Consider the following 21,907-nt stretch of genomic DNA (forward strand, 5'->3'; position numbering starts at 1 on the left):
AGAATCCCTAGCTTCTTTCAAAGCTCAGATCAACTGCCACCTCTTACAGGAAGTCTATTCTGACCGACCTCCACCTTCCCTGTTGCTAGTTCCCCCTACCTAGGAATTATTTTGTGTCTATTTTGTATTTAATTTCCTATTTATATGTTCTCCTCTCCCTGCAAAACTGTAAGTTCTTTAAGGGTAATTGTTTCATTTTTTATCTTTGTGTCCTCACTCCCCCTGTCCTATCCTGGTGCGTGGAACATAGTAAGTACTTAATAAATGTTTGTTGAATTAAATTGATTGCCTATCTAGGATGTAATAGGCTCTGCATTCCAGGTAGGGGGAACGCTGCCAGCAAAAAAGGGCAAAGAAACAGAAAAGTCCTAGGTGGGTTCCCCTAGGCCAGTGGGGAAGCCAGTCTTCAACAGAGAATTAGTGGAGGGCAACAGAGAGCTGGAAAGATAGGGTGAAGCAATATTGGAAGCAAGGTTGGGGAGATATTTTTGGGAGCACTGAACACAAGGCCAAGGAGTTTGGATTTAATGCTAGAGGCAGTTGGAAGCCATTTTGTGTTCTCCATCAAGAAATGACATAGTTTCAAAGAGGTTAATCTAACAGCCTATGTAGGAACAGGAGAAGAGAATAGAGAAAAAGACCCTGAAGGAGGTTGTTGCAATAATCTAGGGGAAAAGTGGGGATCCCTACGTCTGGGTATCTGGAAGCTTATATTCCTTGCTTCCTTGCTGATGGATTGGGCCTTTTCTGCAAGGCCAGGACAGCCAATGGACAGCTCCGGCACAGAGTGCAGAGAGGGAATCCATTGAACTCATGTGGGAGTCAGGGATTAAGGAAGGAAGGTTTTAAAAGAGTACTTCAAAGGAAGCTTGGGCATGCTTTAGTGACCAGTCATGCAGCAGGATATACTAAAAAGAAAAGAGAAAAAAGGAGTACTGGACTTAAAGATTTAGAAGGCCTGGCTAACTATACAACCATAGGTCAGTCCCTTTACTTCTCTGAGACCTTTCCTCACTTGTAAATTGGGGGCATTAATGCATGCACCATTGAATAAAGTTGTGAGGAAAGTGTTTTGTAAACCATAAAATATAAATGTGAATTATTGTTTATTGTAATGACTTATCAAAAGCAGTAATAAGAATCACTATGGAGGATTTGAAGGATTCCAAGGAGAATCACATAGGATGAGAAGTTAAGTCTTTTCAAGTGGAGGGCATAAACATTCTTCAATGAAATGAGAGAATTGATTGAAATATTGTGTTTTGGGGATAGCTAGGTGGTTCAGTAGACAAAGAGCCAAGACTAGAGATAGGAGGTCCAGGGTTCATATGTAGTCCTTAGACACTTCCTAGTCGTGTGACCCTGGGCAAGTCACTTAATCCTCATTGCCCAGTCCTTACTGCTCTTCTGCCTAGAAACCAATAGTTAGTATTGATTCTAAGATGGAAGGTAAAGGTTAAAAAAAGAAAAAATATATTCTTTTTTGTTATGGTGATTAACATTTTGTGGCATAATGATGGATAGCCCGTTTGGTGGACAGCAGGTTTTGGAGTTCAAGTTCTTGCTACACATACTGGCTTTTTGACCATGAGCAAGTGAAGTCACTTAACCACTGAGTGCCCCTCCCCCCCAGCTCTCAACACTGCATTCGCTATTGAGCTGTATTGGAGGGACCTTTCACACCAGTTGGTCCACCTCCTGCAAATACTGGGGTCTAGACTACCTTCAGTATTGTTAACAATCATTCCCTGCCTAGGTCCGGGCCAGAGGAGGAGAGGTCTTCATCCTGAAAGAGTTCCCAGTGACAGAGATGGAGAAGTCGGAAGAGATAGCCCATTTTGAGGGAAAGTGAGGAGGTCAGTTTTGGACATGGTGAGTTTGCAAAGTGAATGCCCAAACCCTGCCCTAGAGGAAACAGGCTACAGAAGGAAGAGCATTTCTCTCTTCTCCCTAATCCAGCCCCAGAAAATCGAAAGGGTTGGTTAGGTGCTGGGTTCTCCGGGTCTTCGTGTCCCAAGTGAAAGTGGGAAAGGGCCCCGGGTGCCTAGCCACCAGAACCCCAAAGGCCTCCCAAGCAGGACTCCTCCCACCCCTTGCCCGCCCCTTCTTCCGCTCCTCTAGTCTCGCTGCTCCCCCTGGCGGCGATCGGTTGCCATACCAACCAAGGGAACCTGGGGGGCCGGCGGGGGGAAGGCGGCTCCCGCCCCCCGGCTCGGCCCCCGCTCACTCCGCGCCTCCTCCGTGCGCTTCTCGCCTGTTCTCTCGGCTAGGAGCCCGAGGGTTTGGGGGAGGGAAGGAAAGGGCTCGGCTTGCTTGCCGTCCTCACGACGGCCAAGACCCCGGGGGCGCCCTCGGTGCCCTGGCCTAGGGTGCAGAAAGGGAAACTGAGGCACGGCTGTGCTACTGACGGGACGCGCCGGGCGGCTCCCCGTCGGCGAACCGAGGGCTCGATTCCAGGCTCCCAGGCGTCGCTCTTCGCTTTCCTCTCCTCAGCACTTTCAGGGGAGAGGGGAGGTGGGGGACCGGACCCCCCCGGGAGGAGGGGCCGCGACCGGAGCCGGTGACGCACCGTGACAACCCCCCCAGCGGGCGGGGCTGGGTCCGAGGCTGGGGCGGGGCCGCGGCAGGTGCGCCCGCGGAGTAGGCGGGCGAGGCCGGGCGGCGCCTCCCCACCCCCCTTTATAACGCGCCCCCAGCCCCTCCCCTCCAGGCTCCCCCCATCGCCCCCACCCCCTCTCAGTGTCCTCTCCTCCTCCTGTCTCAGCCTCTCTTTCCCTTCCTGCCCCAGCCCGGGCCTGGGAGAGGAGGAGGAGAGGAGCAAGCGTCCCCGGGCCCGGCTCCGGCTCCCGGGGGCGGCTCCCCCTGCCCTCCCCTCCCCGCCCCCAGCCCGGCGGCGGCGGCAGCGGCGGCGTCGGAGAAGCCTGAGCCGAGAAGGAGGAGGAGACGACTGCAGCTCGCCCAGGATCCGCTCCAGAGCAGCTCCACAAGCTAGCTGTCGGGCCAATGCAGCGGGACGGGCCGCCCCGCGCCCCCGCCCCCATCCCGGGGCCCCGCCTTCCAGGCCCCGGAGGTGTTGGTAGTGTCGGCGGCGGTAGTGGCGGTGTTGGCGGCGGTGGCGGCTCTACAGCCCCAGCAGCCCCCGTCCTCCCGGGAACTACAAGTCCCAGGGGTCCCGGCGGCAGCCGCAGGGCGGAAGAGGCGGGACCGGCACCTCGGGGCCGGAAGTGGCCGGGGAGGCGGAAGTGGCGGGGCCGAGGAGGGAGCTGGAGCGTGGGGGGCGCGGCGGCAGCAGCGGCGGTAGCGGCAGCGGCGGCGGCGGCAGCAGCGGCGGCAGCAGCTGCAGCGGGACCCGGGCCCGGGCCAGCGGGGGCAGCCAGTGGGGCGGCGGGAGGCACGGGCGAGGCCACCATGGCCAAGCAGTACGACACGGTGGAATGCCCCTTCTGCGATGAGGTGACCAAGTACGAGAAGCTGGCCAAGATCGGTCAGGGCACCTTCGGGTGAGCGCTGGGCCGGGCCAGGGCGGGGAACTTGGGGCCTCCAGAGGCCCCAGACCGGAAGGGACCTCCAGGGCCTGGAGAGGGCGGAGGGGGTGGGGGCCAGAGTAAGGGAACTCATGGGACGCTGGGGAGGGGTAGGGGCGAGGCCCTAGTGGCCGAGGCCCAGAGGGATCGCCTGGTGGGGAGGGGACCGACTCGGGAAAGTTAACCGCCGGGCTCCAAAGCCCGGGGCTAGAGGCCAGTCCCTTCTATTCGGACTCCGAGCCCGAAGAGGGCTCTTTGGGTTTGGTCTTGGGTCCCGAGATCGTCCCAGAAGGGGAAGCTGGAGGGCTTGAGGACCGGGTCCCTGGTTGGGTCTGCCGGGAATCTTGGACTTTAGGGGCAGCTAGAGAAGAAACGCTTTGGAGGGGATGGAGGTTCGAGTTATGGAGAGAAAAGAGGCGGGGAAAGGAAAGCCCTCTGGGAAGGCGAAGAGGCTTAAGTTTGGGGGAGAAAGGAGCTGATAGGGGAGGAGCTGAACAAAGAAGACTCAGAAAGGGATGGAAAAAGAAGAGTTTTAAGATAGGATTTAAGGGTAGGTCTGAAGGTAAGATTTTCCTAACAGACAGGTGTGTGTTTCATTTTTAATTAGAAGAAGGGCATGGTTTGGTGGCAGGAGCAAGGTTCTGGGATTCAGAAAGCCTGGGTTTTAGTTCTACCTCTGCTACTAATTTATAATGTGATCTTGGGAGAACCCCTCCCCACCCCACCCCCAGTTTCCTCATCTACCTAATGAAAGGAATAGGTGATTTCCAAGCTTCCAGTTCCGATAATTGATCTAAGAACTTGGGAGAGAGGGTAATCTGGTAAATTCTGGGAGAGGGGTGCTGGGCAGAAAGGGTTCCTGGACAAATACATGTGCTATTCCTTGGCTTGTAGTGAAGTCTTCAAGGCCAAACACAGACAGACCGGCAAGAAGGTAGCCCTGAAGAAAGTGCTGATGGAAAATGAAAAGGAGGGGGTAAGTGAATGGAATCTGGGCCCTAAGCTGAAGGGGGATGTGAAACCTGGACCCTAATTGTCTTCTCAATTTGTTCAGTCTGTTATCTGTGGTTAGTATCTTGGGAAACCATAAATCAATCAGCAATGCTGCTGGATACTGACTTCTTTTTTTTAATTCTGTAGAACTAAGGTAACTATTCAGATAAGCTCATTTCAGAGACCCTTCTTACTATATGCCTTCATTGTTCATATCTGGTCCTTTAGACCTGATTAATACCTCAAAGACCCTTTTGATTCCATTAAATACTATGTTAAAACTTCCAATTTTTTTAGTCCTAATAGTCTGTGAACTTGCTCCACACCAAAGTCTACTGATCAGTGCAATATACCAATAGAACCTCTCTTATCATTCCCCTTCCTGTTGACACTCTCCCCTACCCTTAAAAATGTTTGGAGTCATGGTGTGGTGGGAATTCTAATGCCCTAATTATGCAGACAAATGACTATTGACTCCTAGAAAAAATGTTATTCCCACTCTATTCTATTAAGGCTTATATAAAAAGGGTTTAATAGCTTATGAACACTTTTTTTTTTTAATTTGGCTAGAAAGAAACTACCTTGCCAATCCCCAAAAGAAATGTTTCTGGCTCTTTTTAAAATTATTTTTATAAGCTTTACATTTGGTCTTAGAATTGATACAAGGATCTGTTCTAAGGCAGACAATTGATAAAGGGTAGGCATTTGGGGTTAAGTAACTAGCCTAGAGACAAACAGCGAAGAAGTGTATGAGGGAAGCCAGATTTTAACCTATGTCCTTCTGACTTCTGACTTGACTAACCACTGAACCACCAACTGCCCTGCCCCCCCTCCCCCCCACCCTCTTAAAGAAACAAAGAGGAATATGATGAAGCAGTGAACATAGATCGTATGACTTATCTTACCTAAACTTTTTATCTTGCCCAATACTCAGCATAGAGTCCCCAACACACTGGACACTTAATGAATGTCTGTTTAATTGGGCACTAGGAATACATTTGAGTTCATCAGCATTGTAATGGTTGAATTGGGATAGTTTGTTTCATTTGGTAAAGAGTGTTCAGAGTCAAAGAGTAAAGCCTTGTAACAGGTGCTTTGCTATGCTTAGCTTGGTGCTTCAAGGATGAAGTGGAATATTTATGAATTCTGCAATTTCCCAGGTTTCACTTACCCATCCCAGATATAGGTCTGATTTTGAGCTGGAAACAACTTGTAACATAAGTGGAGAACCACTTCAGATCTAGGATTCTAACATTTAATTACTATTAACAGTGTTAGAAGTACCAACTCCTCCCTTATTTTAGATAGGAGAAAACTGAGACAGAGAATTATTGACTAGCTCAAGGTCACACCAAGTTGGTACTAGAAGTCAGATGTCTACTTAGAACCTTCTCTCCAATTCAGATTCATCCCAAGTTTTTAACAGTTTGTAGTGATGGAGAAGTTAACTAGACCGCTAGAGATTCTCTAGCTTAAACTGTCTTGAAGTAGGGTAGAAAATCTTGTTCTCCCTCTCCCCACTCCCCATTCATTCATTTGAAATGTCAGTATACCAATTAGGTAGGAAGTGGTTCTTGAACTGAGCCATGAAGGAATATTGCAATTTCAAGAAGTATGTGTAAGTGCTCACTTCTGGCATCACATATATTAAGAAGTATGTGTAAGTAGGGAGAGATTTTTGCCACTCAAAGATAGCTTGTGCAGAAGTTATGGAGATGGGGAAATGAGATGTTCTGTATATGGAAAAAATAAATGGGCCAATTTTCCTGGAAGATGAATTATGTGAAATCAGTCTTCAAATACAGGTTGGAACTAGGTTGTGAAAGGGGGTATAAATACTAAAAAGAAAACTTGTATTTTATCCTCCAGACAGTAGAGCCACTTAAGTTTTTTGAGCAAGGAAATGATGCTGTTGGATCTCTATTTCAGAACTATGTCAGTTTGGCGGTGTTAGGAGGATGGATTGTAATCCTGCTGCCCTAAATTGTGTTCACTCTGATCTCTCACTTTGGCCTCTTTTTTCCATACCAGTTTCCCATCACTGCCTTAAGGGAAATCAAGATCCTTCAGCTTCTCAAACATGAGAATGTGGTCAACCTAATTGAGATCTGTAGGACCAAAGGTAACTTGTTTTTCTACCTTCTTGTAGTTTAAGGTTTAGTCCTACCTCTGTGTCTGTCTCCATTTCTGGAAACTAAATCATGGACTTATTTTCCTTTGGATCCTGATTTTTTTCCTTCTCCTCTCTTAATTTTTATTTGTTTATTTTGTTCCTCTTGCATTGGAGATGTCAATGAATTCTTATTGGACTTCTGTATCTAATGCCCCCAGAGAGCCTGATCAATTCTCTGGGTCCTGCTGCTTACATTGGTAGGGATTAACACAATGGTTCAATTTAGGGCTGATTGTGGAGAAGAAGGTTCTGGGTTTTGACCATTCTTTCTCTCTCATCTCATCTTAGCCTCTCCCTACAACCGCTGCAAAGGTAGCATCTACCTGGTGTTTGATTTCTGTGAACATGACCTTGCTGGCCTGCTGAGCAATGCCCATGTCAAGTTCACTCTGTCGGAGATCAAGAAGGTGATGCAAATGTTGCTCAATGGCCTCTACTATATCCATCGGAATAAGGTGAGCCCAACAACCCTTCCACAAGACAGGAAGAATTGGGGAGGGGGTAGAGCTTGTTATAATAAGAAATGCCTGGACAGAAAGTAGGGGTGAAAATAACTAAGGTATTTGGACCTTTCTTTAGAGGGAACTAGTGGATAAATAGAATGGGATATAGTTGTAGTGGTTGTATGAAACTAGATTGTAGTGGGAATCCTTGAATGCTAGATGAGGGAGATTGAAGTTTGTCCTGCAGATAGAATGTTTAATATGAAGGGGAGGAGTTGTCAAGTGAAAAGAAGACGATTTTATTTTGTCAGTGTGTGTAAGATGGCTTAGAGCTGAAGAGACCGGTTGAGAGGCTGACACAGTACTATCCAACCATGAAACATTGATGGGCTCACTGGAGTAGTGGAAAAGGCCAGTTTGTGATCAATGCTAGATGGTGAAGGGCATGGTTGGGCTAAGATGTGTAGGATCCACTGTTTGCCCCCCAGAGTGTTTATAGCCTAGCTGGGGAAACAAGACAGGTACACAGTTACTGTGTTCCAGGGCCTGAGAATATAAAAACCAAAAGTAATGAAATAGCCCCTGCCTTCAGAGAGCTTCTGTTTTATCCAGAAAGACATCAGCATATACATCTCTTAACAGGAGTTCCTAACCTGAGATCTATTCTGGTTTTCTTTGTAATCTAGTTTGCAAACACACAGAAAATTATCCCCTCATCTCTAATCAGATGAGAAATAAATGTTGATAATTTTGGTAGAGAAGGTCTTAGCAGCTAAGGGGATCAGGAAAGACTTGTTAGAAGACCTGGTGAGGTGGCAGTGAGGAGAGGGGGCTCTCAGGGCCAAGGTACAATCAGTGCAGAAGAGTATCATGTGTAAGGAACAACATGTGGAAAGAAATAGTATAGAATAAAGCCAAAAGGGTAGGAAGGCATCAGATTTAGGAGAGCTTTAAGTGCCACACCAAAGCATTTATGTTTGATCCTAGAGGTGTAGTAGGAAGTCACTGGAGTTTGTAGAAGAGTGGGGTTGCCTGGTCAGACTTGTTATTTACCGAAATCACTTTGGCAACTATATGAAGTATGTATTAGGAAGAGAAAAAACTTGAGACAGACCAACCAGGAAGCTATTTTAACAGCCCAGAAGAAATGTGATAAAAACAAATATGATAGTAGAGACTGCCTTATGGTGTAGTGAAGTTCCAAGTGAGTGAGAGCTAGCAAGTGCTAGAGGAGGCCAAAGGAAGGAGAGTTCTTCTCAGTGGGCTGGAGTCATTGAGTAAGGAAGGCCTTATGGAAGAGGTTGGATATGACCTGGGTCTTAAAGGTTAGTTAGAATTTGTATAGGAGGACTGCTTGCTAGATGAGTAGTAACTTTATAAGCAAATAGTCTTGTGGTTTCCTGGTGTTTCTAGTCTCAAAAAGTCCATTAATGTGACCGGAAGTCTCTCATTGAATCCCCTTCCACTAAAACTTCCTCTTTTCATAGGGTCAGAAGTTCTGGGAACATGATTTTTAGGCAGTGAGGAGGAGAATGGAAGTCAAATGATAGCTAGGAGTTTGGGGAAGAAGAAATGTGTGGTGTGCCTGACTAGGGGAGGTGTGCACCAGTTAGCAGAACATGGCCCAGAGGCTTCCTAAGGCTCTGATCTTGTACTTCCAGTGTGAAACCACATCCCCTAGACACATACCACAGGGCATGTTGAGGCTCTAACCTTCATTTTGTATGTATGTTCATTTTTGATACAGATATTGCATCGGGATATGAAGGCTGCCAATGTGCTCATCACCCGAGATGGGGTCCTGAAGTTGGCTGACTTTGGTTTGGCTCGAGCTTTCAGTCTTGCCAAGAATAGCCAGCCAAACCGATACACTAACAGAGTGGTGACCCTCTGGTACCGGCCCCCTGAACTGTTGCTTGGTATGGTCATGGATGTAGATGGAGACACCAGGATGGGGGGAGGGGAGGGAGGATTATGTGGAATAAATGACATGGCCTCTAGTATTTGAGAGCACCCTTTCCCAAAGCCTTAGAAGCTGTGGTATAATGAGAAAAGTGCCAGGAGTCAAACTTGATTCTAGTCATGGTTTTACTAACTGGCCTGTTAATCTTGAACAAGTCACTTCTCCAGGTCTAGGTTTCCTCCTTTGTCAAATGAGGTCAGACATAACCATGGTGCTTTAAGGTTTGCAAAGTGTTTTTTATATATGTCATTGCATCCTCGCTATTTTTAAAAATTCATTTATTTATAACATTTAAAATAGTAAGATTAACTCCCTCCCCTTCCCCATTAGAGAAGACATCATTTGACAAAAGGATATATGTATATAAAACTTTCTTACCATAAGATAAAAGATGCAAACTTACAGAGAAAACCTACATAGATTTCAGGTTAAGAACAGGTGAGGAAACAGTGATTTACTAGGGTCATACAGCTAGTAAGTATCTGAGGCAGGATTTGGGCTCAATTCTTCCTGGCTCCAACTCCAACATGATCTATTGTACCACCTAGTTGTCTTGGGAGGGTGGAGCAAGACTAATTGCATTGAAGAGATGGGGAAACTAACTTAATCATCTGTCCTTCTCTTTTCCTAGGAGATGTGGATGAAAGCTAAGGGGTTCCAGATGGCCTAAGCTCCCCAACTGCAAATGTCTCTTTTGCTCTTGTCCACAGGAGAGCGTGACTATGGCCCTCCAATAGACCTTTGGGGTGGAGGCTGCATCATGGCAGAAATGTGGACCCGGAGCCCTATCATGCAGGGTAACACGGAGCAGCACCAGCTGGCCCTCATCAGTCAGCTCTGTGGCTCCATTACCTCAGAGGTAGGTTTCTCCCTCACCAATCCTATGGGTATCCTAGGCTCTTGCCTTCTGTAATATGACCTTTTTGCTCAGACTCAAAGCATCAATCATTTCAAAATGCAGATGTTTCAACTGTTGCCTTTGGGACACTTTCTATGTCTCAATTCCTTTTGTGGCAAAAATAGATATGGATAACCTGCCATCATCCCACCCCCTTATTCCCAAATAGGACCACTTGTAGGTGAAGCCCATTTGATTAGCATAAATTAGGAATAAAACCAATCTGCCAAAAAAATTTGCCAGTCCTTCAAATTTCCACCATGCTCACTATTGTCAGGAATAGCTGAAAACAAGCTCCTTTAAGTATTATATTAAGGACCTGAATGCATATGGCTCTGGGCAAGATGCTAGATGTGACAATTAGATGCTGCCCTTTTAGAATGTCCCAGAGAACTGGCACAGAGTGGCCTGAGGAGCCTTTTCTATTGTGCTGTGCTGAGCAGTCTCTGACCCATGGCCCTCCATTAGTACCAGGAGAACAATTTTGCTGCTTATTCAAGCAGGGACAAAAATGGCAGGCAGGGACATAGCTTAAGGGTTGAAACTCCAGATTTGGGCTCCAGAACATCCTGCTGTCCAGGGCTAATTAACTCAACTGAATTGCCACCAAAGCAAACCTCCTGCTACCTCTTAAGTTAATCATATAAGGGCTCTTCTGTCCCCTGTAGGTGTGGCCCAATGTGGATAAATACGAGCTGTATGAGAAACTGGAACTGCCTAAAGGACAGAAGCGGAAGGTAAAAGAGCGGCTTAAAGCCTATGTCAAGGACCCTTATGCACTGGACCTGATTGACAAACTGCTGGTGCTGGACCCTACCCAGCGTATTGACAGTGACGATGCCCTCAACCATGACTTCTTCTGGTCAGACCCCATGCCCTCAGACCTCAAGAATATGCTTTCCACTCACAGTACTTCCATGTTTGAGTACCTGGCTCCACCCCGACGGAGAGGCGGTGGGCACATGCCCCAACAGCCAGCCAATCAGAGCCGCAACCCAGCAGCCACTAATCAGACAGAGTTTGACCGAGTATTCTAAGGTCACACGAGATTGTTCCTTTTTTGTTGGGAGATTTTTGTTTTTGTTTTTGGGGGGTTGGTTTTTTTTGTTTTGTTTTTTTTACATATATAGAGAGAGACATGTGACTATTATGTTGCTGAGATTATGGGGCATTTTCATTGTTTCCCATTGCACATATATATATATTTTTTAAACTTTTGCTCTAGGTACTGGGGGGAATGGCAAGCTAGCTAGTAAGGATGGAGCTAGGACTGATGGAAAGGCATTGCAGCATCTGGCTATGCCATCCCCAGGACCCACATTTATGGACAGTACTTGGCACTGTCTTTTCCTCTAGAAGAGGACCTCATTTTTTGAGGAAAGCAGTCAGTTTTCCTAGGCTGTCCTCTTGTTTTTAGTCATTCTGGAGATCCTTAGGCTCCTCTTCTTTCTAATAGCCAGGGGATAAGATTATCTTGGATAGCCTTAGGGCCCCGTTATTAGAAAAATCACTGGCAGCTTCTCCCAGTCCTGCCTGTGACAGGAGACTGACTTGTTGACTGAAGGGAAGATTAGAGCACCAGCCCTCTTTGAATTCCATGGTCCTCCCATACCCTTCACTATATATTCTGGGAGATACTCTTCCATGGAGTGAGCCCTGGGAATCCAAAGAGATCAGTTGGGTCTAGTCCCTCCTTGGTCCCACTTGCATCATGGAGGGCAGAAGAGCAATTTTGGTTTTCTTTTTAGAAGAATTTTATCATGTTACCGCTGTTTGATTTTTTTGCTTGGCAACATTGGTTATAATTAAAAGTTGACTTCCTAGCTGGCTGACTTCTGTATTTCTGTGATCAGTTGTACCTTTCATATTCCTATGTAGTCATGGTCTTACCAGCCCTATTTGTGACCATCAGGGGCAGCATGGTAAGGCAGAAATAACTGCATTAATTTCCTATCTGTATGCCCCTGGTGGGCGACTTGCTTCACTTCTCTCTGTATCTGTTTAATGTTTACTGCTTTACAGCTAAGTGTACAAAAATGGACTTAAGTAACCATGTTGGAGGAAAGTTCAAAGTAGAGGAGGCAGCCCTGCTTCAGGGAGCTGGGATCATGACAGAAACTGGTCACAAAGCTGCTCTTCCTATCTTATTTTCCTTCTGTATAATTTGCCAAGGGGAATAACCTTTGTAAAGAATTAAACTATTACCAATTGAGAATCAATACCTAATATAAAGAAGAGGGCAAAGGAGGGCCTCCCTGCATTTTAGTCATGTCAGTTGACTCCAATGAACTATATATATATATTTCTAGATTACTGAAATAAGTAGAAAATGGAATGGTCAAGTGTGCCATCATTGGTCTTTTAAAGGTAGAGGGACCCATGAGATGCCACAGTTTTGAGAAGGGTAAATATAGTGCTAATTTTTTAAAACTGGGAAGAGAATGGAATCTATAAACTATAGGCCAGTGAGCCTGTCTTCAATTATTGAAAATTCTAAAATGTTATTAAAGTAAAATAGTAAAGGAAGCAAAGATCACAAGGATAAGTAATGGATTAAAGCTGTAGGGAAACAAATTTAGGTTTTATATAGAGAAAAAATTAATTAGAGCTATCCAAAAGTTGAATGAGCTAATTTAGGAGGAAGGTAGTGAGCTTCTCACTGGAGATCTTGCAGTAAAAGCCAGATGGTCAACTAGTTGGCTCTATTGTAGGAGGGATTCTTGTTTCAAGTATCATTTGGGCTTTGCCCCTGAGGACCCTTCTAATTATTAAATTCTTTGTTCATGGAAATAATTATCCCTGCTTTTTCTCATTAGAGTGTGAGGATCAAATGAGGCAAAATGTTTTTTTAATTCTCAAGGTGTGACTTCCGTTCCATATACTGACCCTTCTACCTAAAGATGGCACCACAATAAGAACTAACATGTACAGAGAGTACATAATTATGTACAAAGAATATGCCCTGATGGCTTGAGACCTGCCCTAAAGTCATCTTGATTTACATAAGTGCACCTGTCTGAAGACCTCTAGGTAAAGTGAGTTTGATGAAAGCAGGAGGAGGAACATAGGTGGCACAGCATCAGTCACTGGGGGTGTCTCCCTAGAATGGAGAGGAAGAACTTAGACAGATGGGTAGATCAAGGTAAAGGTGGTCACTCTTGGGGTTAGAAGTCTCAAGCCTAGCCCCTATGAGAAGGTGATAAGTCTGCTTTCACTTGGGTTTTTTTTGTTTGGAGGGGAGTGGGAGGTGGGAGTGAGACCATGGAGTATCAAGCTGAAAGGGGCAAAGAGAGAGAGCACACTATTCTATAATAAAGCTAAAGAATTTCTGATTTTTGAAATGAGGATTTCTTTCAGAATTCTCTTATATGTAAAGTTCAATTTGCGCAATGCAAATTTACATAAAGTGAGTAATCTCTAATGTAGTGCGCTAAGTTTACAAAGTACTTTCTAATCTCATTTCATTCTCATAACCACTCTGAGAGGTAAGAGCTATTGTCCCCATTTTACAGATGAAGAAACTGAGGTAGATAAAGGTTAAGTGATTAGTCCAAGATCAAACAACTAGTTGTGTAAGACCAGATTTGAACTTCTGTCTTTCTGACTCCAGGTCCAGCACTTTAGCCACTGCACCATCCACAAGTTCTACACTTACAAGCTATTAGCTATAATGCTTCCTCTCTCCCTTAATGCCCTCTCACACTTGTATAGGGTAGAAGTTAGAGGGCTTGTTTGTAATCTGAAGACCAAGGATTCTTTGGTATGCTGGGCACACTCTTGGGCAGTGGAAATAGAATAGGGGGGTAGCTAGGTGGTTCAGTAGATAGAAAGCCAGGTGTAGAGATGGGAGGTCCTGGATCCAAATCAAATCTTCCTAACTGTGACCCTGGGCAAGTCACTTAACCCCAATCACTAGCCTTTACGGCTATTCTGCCTAGGAATCAATACTTAAGTGTCCATTCTAAGATAGAAGTTAAAGATTGAAAACAAAAGTGATTGCATTTCTTCCCTAATGTATATGTAAAAATATTCCTTTTGTTTAATTGCAAAGGAATAGTTTTTGTTTTTTTAACCTGCTTGTAAATGAGACCTCACCAATATCCTCAGCTTTAATTTGGCCCTCCTAAGGCTTTGTAGTCTGTGATCACAGACAAAAGGGAGGCCCAGCAGGGCCCTGCTTTAAACAGTGCATCAGTTTTGCTGAGTTTTGTGTAGCAGCAATTGCAACCTCTGTGATGGTATTTTGGATTTTGTTTTTATTTAAAGGCCTCTGTTGCTGCTCCCTTCCCAAAGTGGGAAGCTAGTGGGCTGAACTTGGACTCAGGGGCGAGAAAAATGGAGGAGCTACTGAAGTGAGAGCTGCAGAGTTCCATGGCCAAAGCCACGGACCACTCAGCAGGCAGGTGCATTAGCCAGGGCTAGAGTTCAGGTATTTGTGAAAGTGAACCACAAGTCAGAATGTTTGAAGGTGAAATGGCAAGTTTATCTGCTATCCTGCAAACAAACACAGTGAGAGTACCCAGACCCATTAAAGTGATAGATGTGCCAGGGGATGGGAGTTTACTAGTGATGGAGCATTTGGACATGAGATATTTAAACAGTCATGCTGCAAAGCTTGGATCACAGTTAGCTGATCTACACCTTCATAACAAGAAGTGTGGTGAGGTTCTCAGGAAGGAAAAGAAAACTGTCAGGAAAGGGGAGGCGGACAGGCAGAACTTCAATTTGTGGACCAATTTGGGTTTGATGTGGTAACCTGCTGTGGATACCTCCCTCAGGTAAATGATTGGCAGGAGGACTGGGTAATATTCTATACCAGGCACCAACTTCAACCCCAGATAGACATGGTGGAGGAGGAATCTGGAGATAGAGAAACAAGAGAACTTTGGTCTCACCTGGCATGTTCCAAGATCTGGAAATGTGTACCTGCCCTACTACATGGAGATCTCTGGGGAGGAAATCTAGCAGAGGATGCATCAGGGCCAATTATCTTTGATCCAGCTTCTTTTTATGGCCACTCAGAGTTTGAGCTTTCCATAGCTGGAATGTTTGGGGGGCTTTGGCAGCTCTTTTTACTCGGCTTACCACAACAAAATTCCTAAAGTTTCAGGGTTTGAGAAGCGACTTAAACTCTATCAGCTCTTTCACTACTTGAATCATTGGAATCATTTTGGATCAGGGTATAGAGGATCTTCTCTGGATATAATGAGAAACCTCATAAAATGAGTGCTGTCTCTTTTAGGGTTCTGGCCTCTCCCATCTTTGGCAATTCAAACATAGTATTATTTCTCTAAGAAGGTATGTAACATTATAGTCAAACATCTAAAGTCTAGGATTTCTCTTGTTTCTGCCCTCTCTTTCCCTGAACACCACCATTTCCTCAAAAGGATTGGGTTTCATATTTTGCTTTTAATTTTTTCCTATAACTAGAGTAGCTCAATAAAGATACTTCTTAATCCAGAACTACAGACACATATAGTAGCTTATTCACCAACTATGAAAAATACCCCACAGCTTAAAGATATTTTTATTTTAAGGTTGAATATTTTGCTAGATGCCAGATAAAGGAAGGTATAATTAAGCTATGCTCCAGGATAATGATACTGTGAAGTAATGGATGGCAGGCAGCATTTAGCCATCATGTTACCAAGATAGAAAAAGTATAGTAATTGAACTTATTTGAAGTATGGTCAAGAAAGTTTGATAATTAATAGATGCCTTCATTTCTTTCTTGATTATTTAAAAACATTCCTTTCAACTTTTGTAGTTCTAGAAACTTTTCTTGAAATGTGAAACAGGTTTTCCTCACCTTGCCAGCTATCTTCCTTATTGCAGAATATAAGAATTGGTCAGTTCTTTTTTTTTACTAGAATGGCTTAAATCTGGAAATAAAAGTCACTAATTAGAAATTTTAGAACATTTAGGATTGCTGAATCTAGTAAAAACAGATGCAGCAGCTTCTTGTGTTTTCTAATAATGGCGTTCTGGGTTTTTTTTCCCTGCAAAAGAGTCTAGAACCTCTACTAATCCAATAGCTATTTTTCAAATATAAGGGATCAAGTGTTTCTATTTTGATGGGATTTGGGAGATGGAACTGTGTTTCTCAGGATACCAACAAATTGAAGTTTTTTTAAGAATACTTTTGAAGGAATCTATTAATTTGTTCTCTTTTCCCCCCAAGATTTGCAGATCAGAAATGTTATCATAATGGAGTTGCTGAGTTGAGTCTTGATTTTTACCATGCAAGTTGAGGCTTCCAGATTATCTAGACAGATAGATACCTTTTTTCTCTTGCCTCCTTTGCTATATAGACTACTGTTATCACATGAAATGGGCTTTTCAATGCTTAATGTATTCCTAGCTAAGTGGAGTTTTTTATACTTTTAAAATTTATTCCATGTTGTCTTCTCATTTTCCTAAGCATGAGAGTCTTGAACTGAATTGTAAACCTGCTTTATTTAGTATTTTAATGATAGGGTAAATTTAATGATTGTATTGATGCTTATCTCCCTTTTGCCATGAAGATTTCAATGATCTAAGCTGTTTCAGTGATATCTGACAATGTATTTACTTTTGCTGTTTAAATGACAGCTGTGACATCCTTGTATATCAATAAAATAGACAAAGCTTGAAAAAAAATAAAATAAAGGCCACTGTTAACAGAAAATAACTGGAAGCCTGTCTGCATGGTGATATCAAAATCCTATCCCATTTTGTGCTTCAGAGAATAGGCAGAAGAACCCCACTGAGGGAGTTACCTAAGGCTTCTGGTTCCCCACCCTTAGTATCAGTCATTCTTTTCAAATGGCCTCATATTCATCCTCTTGTTGCTTTTCAGTCATGACTGACTCTTCATGACTCCATTTGGGGTTTTCTTGACAAAGATACTAGGCTTGCCATTTCCTTCTCCAGTCTATTTTACAGATGAGGAAACTGAGTCAAACATGATTCAGTAACCTGTCCAGAGTCACACAAATAATGAGTGATGGAGGCCACATTGGAACTTAGTAACCTAACTGCCCCTCATTAGGTCTTTAACCCCATTGGAGAGGAGGGGTTATTTTGTATGATAAACGTCAGAAGTTGAGATTGACCAGCATTACAGAGTTAGTGTTAGAAGTAGATAGGATCTGTCAACCTCACCGTTTTATGCTTGCTCTGTGGAAGACAGGAAGGATTGGACCTCTTAAATGGCCACCCTTAGCTTTCTCAAGTGGGGTCTTTACCCACAGATACAGATTTTTACTACCCTGCCAAAGAATCTGCCACAGAAGGATTTTGGGAGCCCAAGGTCCTGGGGCCACATGGAAGGTGAATAGCTACAGCTACAAAGGCTTGTGGAATTTAGTGAGGTCAAATGAGCATTTCTTGGAAGTGTGTTCAAAGATTGAGGTGACATGGAGAAGTGTTGCCATGGCATGGGCATCAAATACACACCTGTGAGAAAGAGGCTTTATTTTTTTAATTAATTTTTTTAAACCCTTACCTTCCATCTTAGAATTAATATTGCGTGTTGGTTCTAAGGCAGAACAGTCTCTAGGCCTGGCTCTCAATCCTCAGAGCCACCCAGCTGCCCCCCTAAAAAGAGGCTTTTAGAAACTGCTGGAATTCTCAGTTCCATGTCATAACCTCCTGGAGCACTGCAGTGAGCACATTCAGGACATTTAAAACTTTTGACCTAGCTAATGTACAAAACTGTTAGGTGTATCTCCTTTGGATCAGGGATGCATGAAAAAAGATACTGAGATACATGTATAACCCAGTGGAATTGCTTGTTGGCTCAAGGTGGGGGGTGGGAGGAGAGGAGGGAAAGAACATGAATCATGTCACCATGAAAAAATATTCTGAATTAAATAAAATTTTTCAAAAAAAAAAAAGATGGTAGGAAGGAATCAAGAACCATTGGACATTTGGAAGAGGAGATCCACTCTTTCTTAAGTTTTTATGCTGGGATATAATAGCTGAAAAGTTTAATCAACTTCAGTTTCATGGAATGAGCCAATTTACTTCAAAGGTTCCATGATTTCATTGGACAAATGGGAGATCCCTCCTTTGAGCCACATTGTGATCTCTACTTTCTTCATCCCACCTATCCCCAATACCTTGATGGTCTTCATAAATTGCTGTGAAAAAAGAAATCAGTATCTCATAACAAGCCTCTCTGGCACTGAGTATCTCTAGTCTTATCCATTGATAACCCTCATACACTATACTCCTTGTCCATGAAGAAGTCCCTACTAGAACCCTTTCTAGCTTGAGAGAACCTCCCAAATTTGTTCCTTGCTGGCTTAGCTTTTAAGAACTTAACACAGCCTGAGTAGTAGGGAACACTAAAGAAAAGCCTTCATGGAAGGCAGAAGCCTTCATGAATGTAGAAACGCTCAACACTCAAGAAGGAGCTGGAAGAAGAAACTCCCTCTCTTCTTCCCTCCCTTCCCCACAAAATCAAGATGAGGTGGAGCCAGATAAACAACCTGGTATTGTTTTAGCATGGATCAGGTTGTGCTTGTTGCTTCAGAATGTTTCATTATTTGTAGCTGTCCAATTCACTGAGGGATGACAACATGTAACATTATCTTATTACACAATCCACAGTGATGATTGTTCCTATAACCTTATCAACACTCATTCTTAGGGTAAACAATGAAATTAATAAAATGCAGAAATACTGGATCTTGGGATTAGCTGAAGGACTGGTGGTATTTGAGTCTACAAATGTGAAGACAGGTGGGGCATGACAGATACCCTCAGGTTTCTGAAGGGCTCTCATGTGGAAAAAGGAACACAGTTGGGTGATGTAGTAGATAGAGCACTGGGGCTGGAGTCTGGTAGACCCCTCTTCCCAAGTTCAAATCCAGCCTCAGATGCTTATGGGCTGTGTAATCCCACACAAGTCAATTAACTCTGTTAGCCTCAGTTTCCTCATCAGGCAAATGAGTTGGAGAAGGAAATGGCAAACCACTATGATATCTTTGTTAAAAAACAACCCAAATGTGTCAGAAAGAGTCTGACATGACTGAAAAATGACCAAACAACAACATTGAAAAGGGATTAGACAGATAAATTCTTGTCTCCAGAAAGCAGAGGGAGAAACTAGAAGCAATATAGGGATATAATAATGTTTTAACAACCATCTTTGGGGGAGAGGGAAGCATTTCAAAATCTGATCTATATTATTAACCTTTTTTTCCCATCATTTTCTAAAGTCTGAAATAACCAACAAAACAATAAATCAAAAGCATGGTTTGCAGCATTTTGACAATTTCTGAGGTATAAGTGCTTACCCTGGAAATTTGACTGTCAGCTATTGGTTGAAAGCCCAGGCCAGTCTGTCTCTGGAATAATGGGTAGAAGGTGCAAAAGCGCAAGGTATGATTTGATGTCAAGGGAAATATCCTAATAATGAGAGCTATGAAAACTCCTCTAATAAAAAGTCATCATGGAAGATCTGGATAACCATTTCTTTAGCATAAGCTCTACTGTATCTCCTGTACCTACTATATGCATAGCATATAATAGGAACTTTTAACAAATGTTCATTTTTTAAATCCTTACTTTCTATTTTAGAATTGTTATTATCAATTCCAAAGCAGAAGGACTGTAAGAACTAGGCAATTAAGGTTAAGGGACTTGCCCAGGGTCACATAGCTAGGAAGTAATTGAGGCCATATTTGAACCCATTTTTTTTTCTTCAAGCCTGGCTCTCTATCCACTGAACCATCTAGCTGCCCTGATAAGTGTTTGTTGATTGACTATGGAGGGGACTTTTTATTTCAAATATTGTTGGATTAGATGGCCAGCAAGCTCCATTCCATGATCAAAGATTATGGAAGATTCCAAAGCAGTTAAATATGATGATGGTCAAGAAGAAACAGTACTGGAGGAAGAAACAGAAACAGAATTTTTAAAAAAGGAAAAGAAAGGAGAATGGATTGATATAAAAATACAAAGAAAAACAAGTCTGGAAGGAAACATGAATAGAACAATTTTGTTTCTACCATGATAAATGTAATATATACATTTTGAGAGATAAACTGTACATAAATTTGTCGTGCCATATTCATCTTTTTCATTTGTGTCTTTTGCACGCGTGGGTAGGCATCCTCCTCGGACACTAATGGGTTTGAGTGTTTGTGTATTAAAAATGTCTTTGATTAGGCTTATGATAAATAAAAAAAATTTTTTAAACCCTTACCTTCCATCTTGGAGTCAATACTGTGTATTGGCTCCAAGGCAGAAGAGTGGTAAGGGCTAGGCAATGGGGGTCAAGTGACTTGCCCAGGGTCACACAGCTAGGAAGTGGCTGAGGCCAGATTTGAACCTAGGACCTCCCATCTCTAGGCCTGGCTCTCAATCCACTGAGCTACCCAGCTGCCCCCGATAAATAAAATTTTAAAAAGGAAAATAAAACAACCAAAAAAAAGATATTGAGACACTCCAGGAGCCTCTAAACAAAGCAGTTTGGGAATTTCGGCGAATCCCTCAAGGCTACTGGCTTCCAGGAAAGAGTTCTCTTGGCCAACACACTAGAGGAAGTTGCCCAGAAGGTTCCTTCTCATTGAGTGTCTTCATTATAGGAGGTTGTTTGTTCTGGCTTTTCCCTGTGATATTTTCCCCCACCTGGTTTCACCACCTGGGATGGGGAAATGAAATCTTAATATCCTTAGCCCCCAAACCTAGAACAGGCCCTCCACATTTGGATCATTGAAACCATTGCCTTCCTAGACTCCCTGTCTTTTGGCTCTTCCTTTTCCATTTCTATTTCAGGCACATACTACCTCCTCAGGGAAAAAAATTTTTTTTAACTCTTACCTTCCATCTTAGAATCAATACTGTATATTGGTTCCAAGGGAGAAGACGATATAGGCTAGGCAATGGGGGTTAAGTGACTTGCTCAGGGTCACACAGCTAGAAAGTGTCTGAGACCCCACATTTGAACCTAGGCCCTATCTCCAGGCCTGGCTCTCTATCCACTGAGCCACCTAGCTACCCCACTCAGAAATTTCTAATCTAGCTTCCAACTGCCTAGAGGATAAAGTCCTAGCTCCCACTTAACTTTCAAATCCCTTGACAGACTAGCTGCAGTCTACTTTTTATTCCTCTTCTCTTCCCCAGCCATCCACTGGGCAATTCAATACAATTTTCAATTCAACATTACCCAGTCTGGCATGATGGTTCCCTAATCACAATCTGCACATTCTTGTGTTCTTTTCCCACGTGATATTTCCTTCTCCCTCCTTTCTTCACAAATCCAAATCTCATCCATCCTTTTCAAGGCCCAGCCATTCAAACCTGAAATATTAGTCCAATCTACAATGATCCATTTTTATAGCATTTAATGACATTATCCTATATCCCCAAGCAGACTCGATGTTCTGAGGGTGAAAACCAGGCCTTGTTTCTTAGGCACAACGTAGACGTTCTGTTGTGGCAGGTAGAGAAATGGGTTATCCCTGAGTCGTCTAGACAGGTCTCACCCAAATTGGAGACAAAGCTGTTCATTTTGAAGAAGACCAATGACATCCAGGGCTGATGAGTTAAGCATGAATTGGATTTAATCGAGGCAGAGTTGCACAGCCCTCAGCCCCAGTCTCCCTTCCAGAGTTACTGAAGTTCAGTGGCAGGGCAAACGTCAGGATGCCCAACGATGGCTCAGGATGCATCTGAGCAAGCTCTCGGCCCTCCACAGTACCTGCTTCCGCTGCCTTTAATGGCTGTTGGAACAAAGCCTATCCGAAGGAGGGAGGCCTTCTGCACGTGTGGGTAGGCATCCTCCTCGGACACTGATGGGTTTGAGGCCTGTTATGTAGTTTAGTCCCTCTGCTGAGACGGTTTTACCAGAGTGAGGCTGCTGTACCTGCTACAGCTTCTTGGAGCCACGGGGGAGCATTGGGAGATAGATAGATAGATAGA

General features: G+C 43.9%; 1 protein-coding gene and 1 pseudogene across 2 annotated transcripts; both read left to right on the forward strand.

Moving 5' to 3' along the window:
* Nucleotides 1-35: 35 nt before the first annotated feature.
* Nucleotides 36-16,664, forward strand: CDK9 (cyclin dependent kinase 9). 2 transcript variants are annotated; one of them, XM_016427982.2, is made up of 9 exons: nt 36-168; nt 1,757-1,872; nt 2,789-3,500; nt 4,419-4,500; nt 6,549-6,639; nt 6,979-7,145; nt 8,881-9,052; nt 9,807-9,955; nt 10,663-16,664. In XM_016427982.2, the coding sequence occupies exons 3-9, from the start codon at nt 3,004-3,006 to the stop codon at nt 11,029-11,031; spliced, it is 1,527 nt and encodes a 508-aa protein (XP_016283468.1). In that variant the 5' UTR covers nt 36-168; nt 1,757-1,872; nt 2,789-3,003; the 3' UTR covers nt 11,032-16,664. The 2 variants fall into 2 exon arrangements, with proteins under 2 accessions (XP_016283468.1, XP_001362505.2); XM_001362468.4 differs by having other exon boundaries at nt 38-183.
* On the forward strand, nt 14,330-16,664 carry LOC103099865 (ketosamine-3-kinase-like; annotated as a pseudogene).
* Nucleotides 16,665-21,907: the final 5,243 nt, after the last annotated feature.

The sequence above is a fragment of the Monodelphis domestica genome, chromosome 1, assembly GCF_027887165.1.
Source record: "Monodelphis domestica isolate mMonDom1 chromosome 1, mMonDom1.pri, whole genome shotgun sequence".
NCBI lineage: Eukaryota > Metazoa > Chordata > Mammalia > Didelphimorphia > Didelphidae > Monodelphis > Monodelphis domestica.

What these genes read in the sequence shown, in the direction of transcription:
- CDK9 (XM_016427982.2), top strand. Translation starts at nt 3,004, where the DNA reads ATGCAGCGGGACGGGCCGCCCCGCGCCCCCGCCCCCATCCCGGGGCCC. An exon ending in TGGAAAATGAAAAGGAGGGG is followed by an intron (nt 4,501 to 6,548) that starts GTAAGTGAATGG and finishes TTTCCATACCAG; the next exon opens with TTTCCCATCACTGCCTTAAG. An exon ending in ACTATATCCATCGGAATAAG is followed by an intron (nt 7,146 to 8,880) that starts GTGAGCCCAACA and finishes TTTTTGATACAG; the next exon opens with ATATTGCATCGGGATATGAA.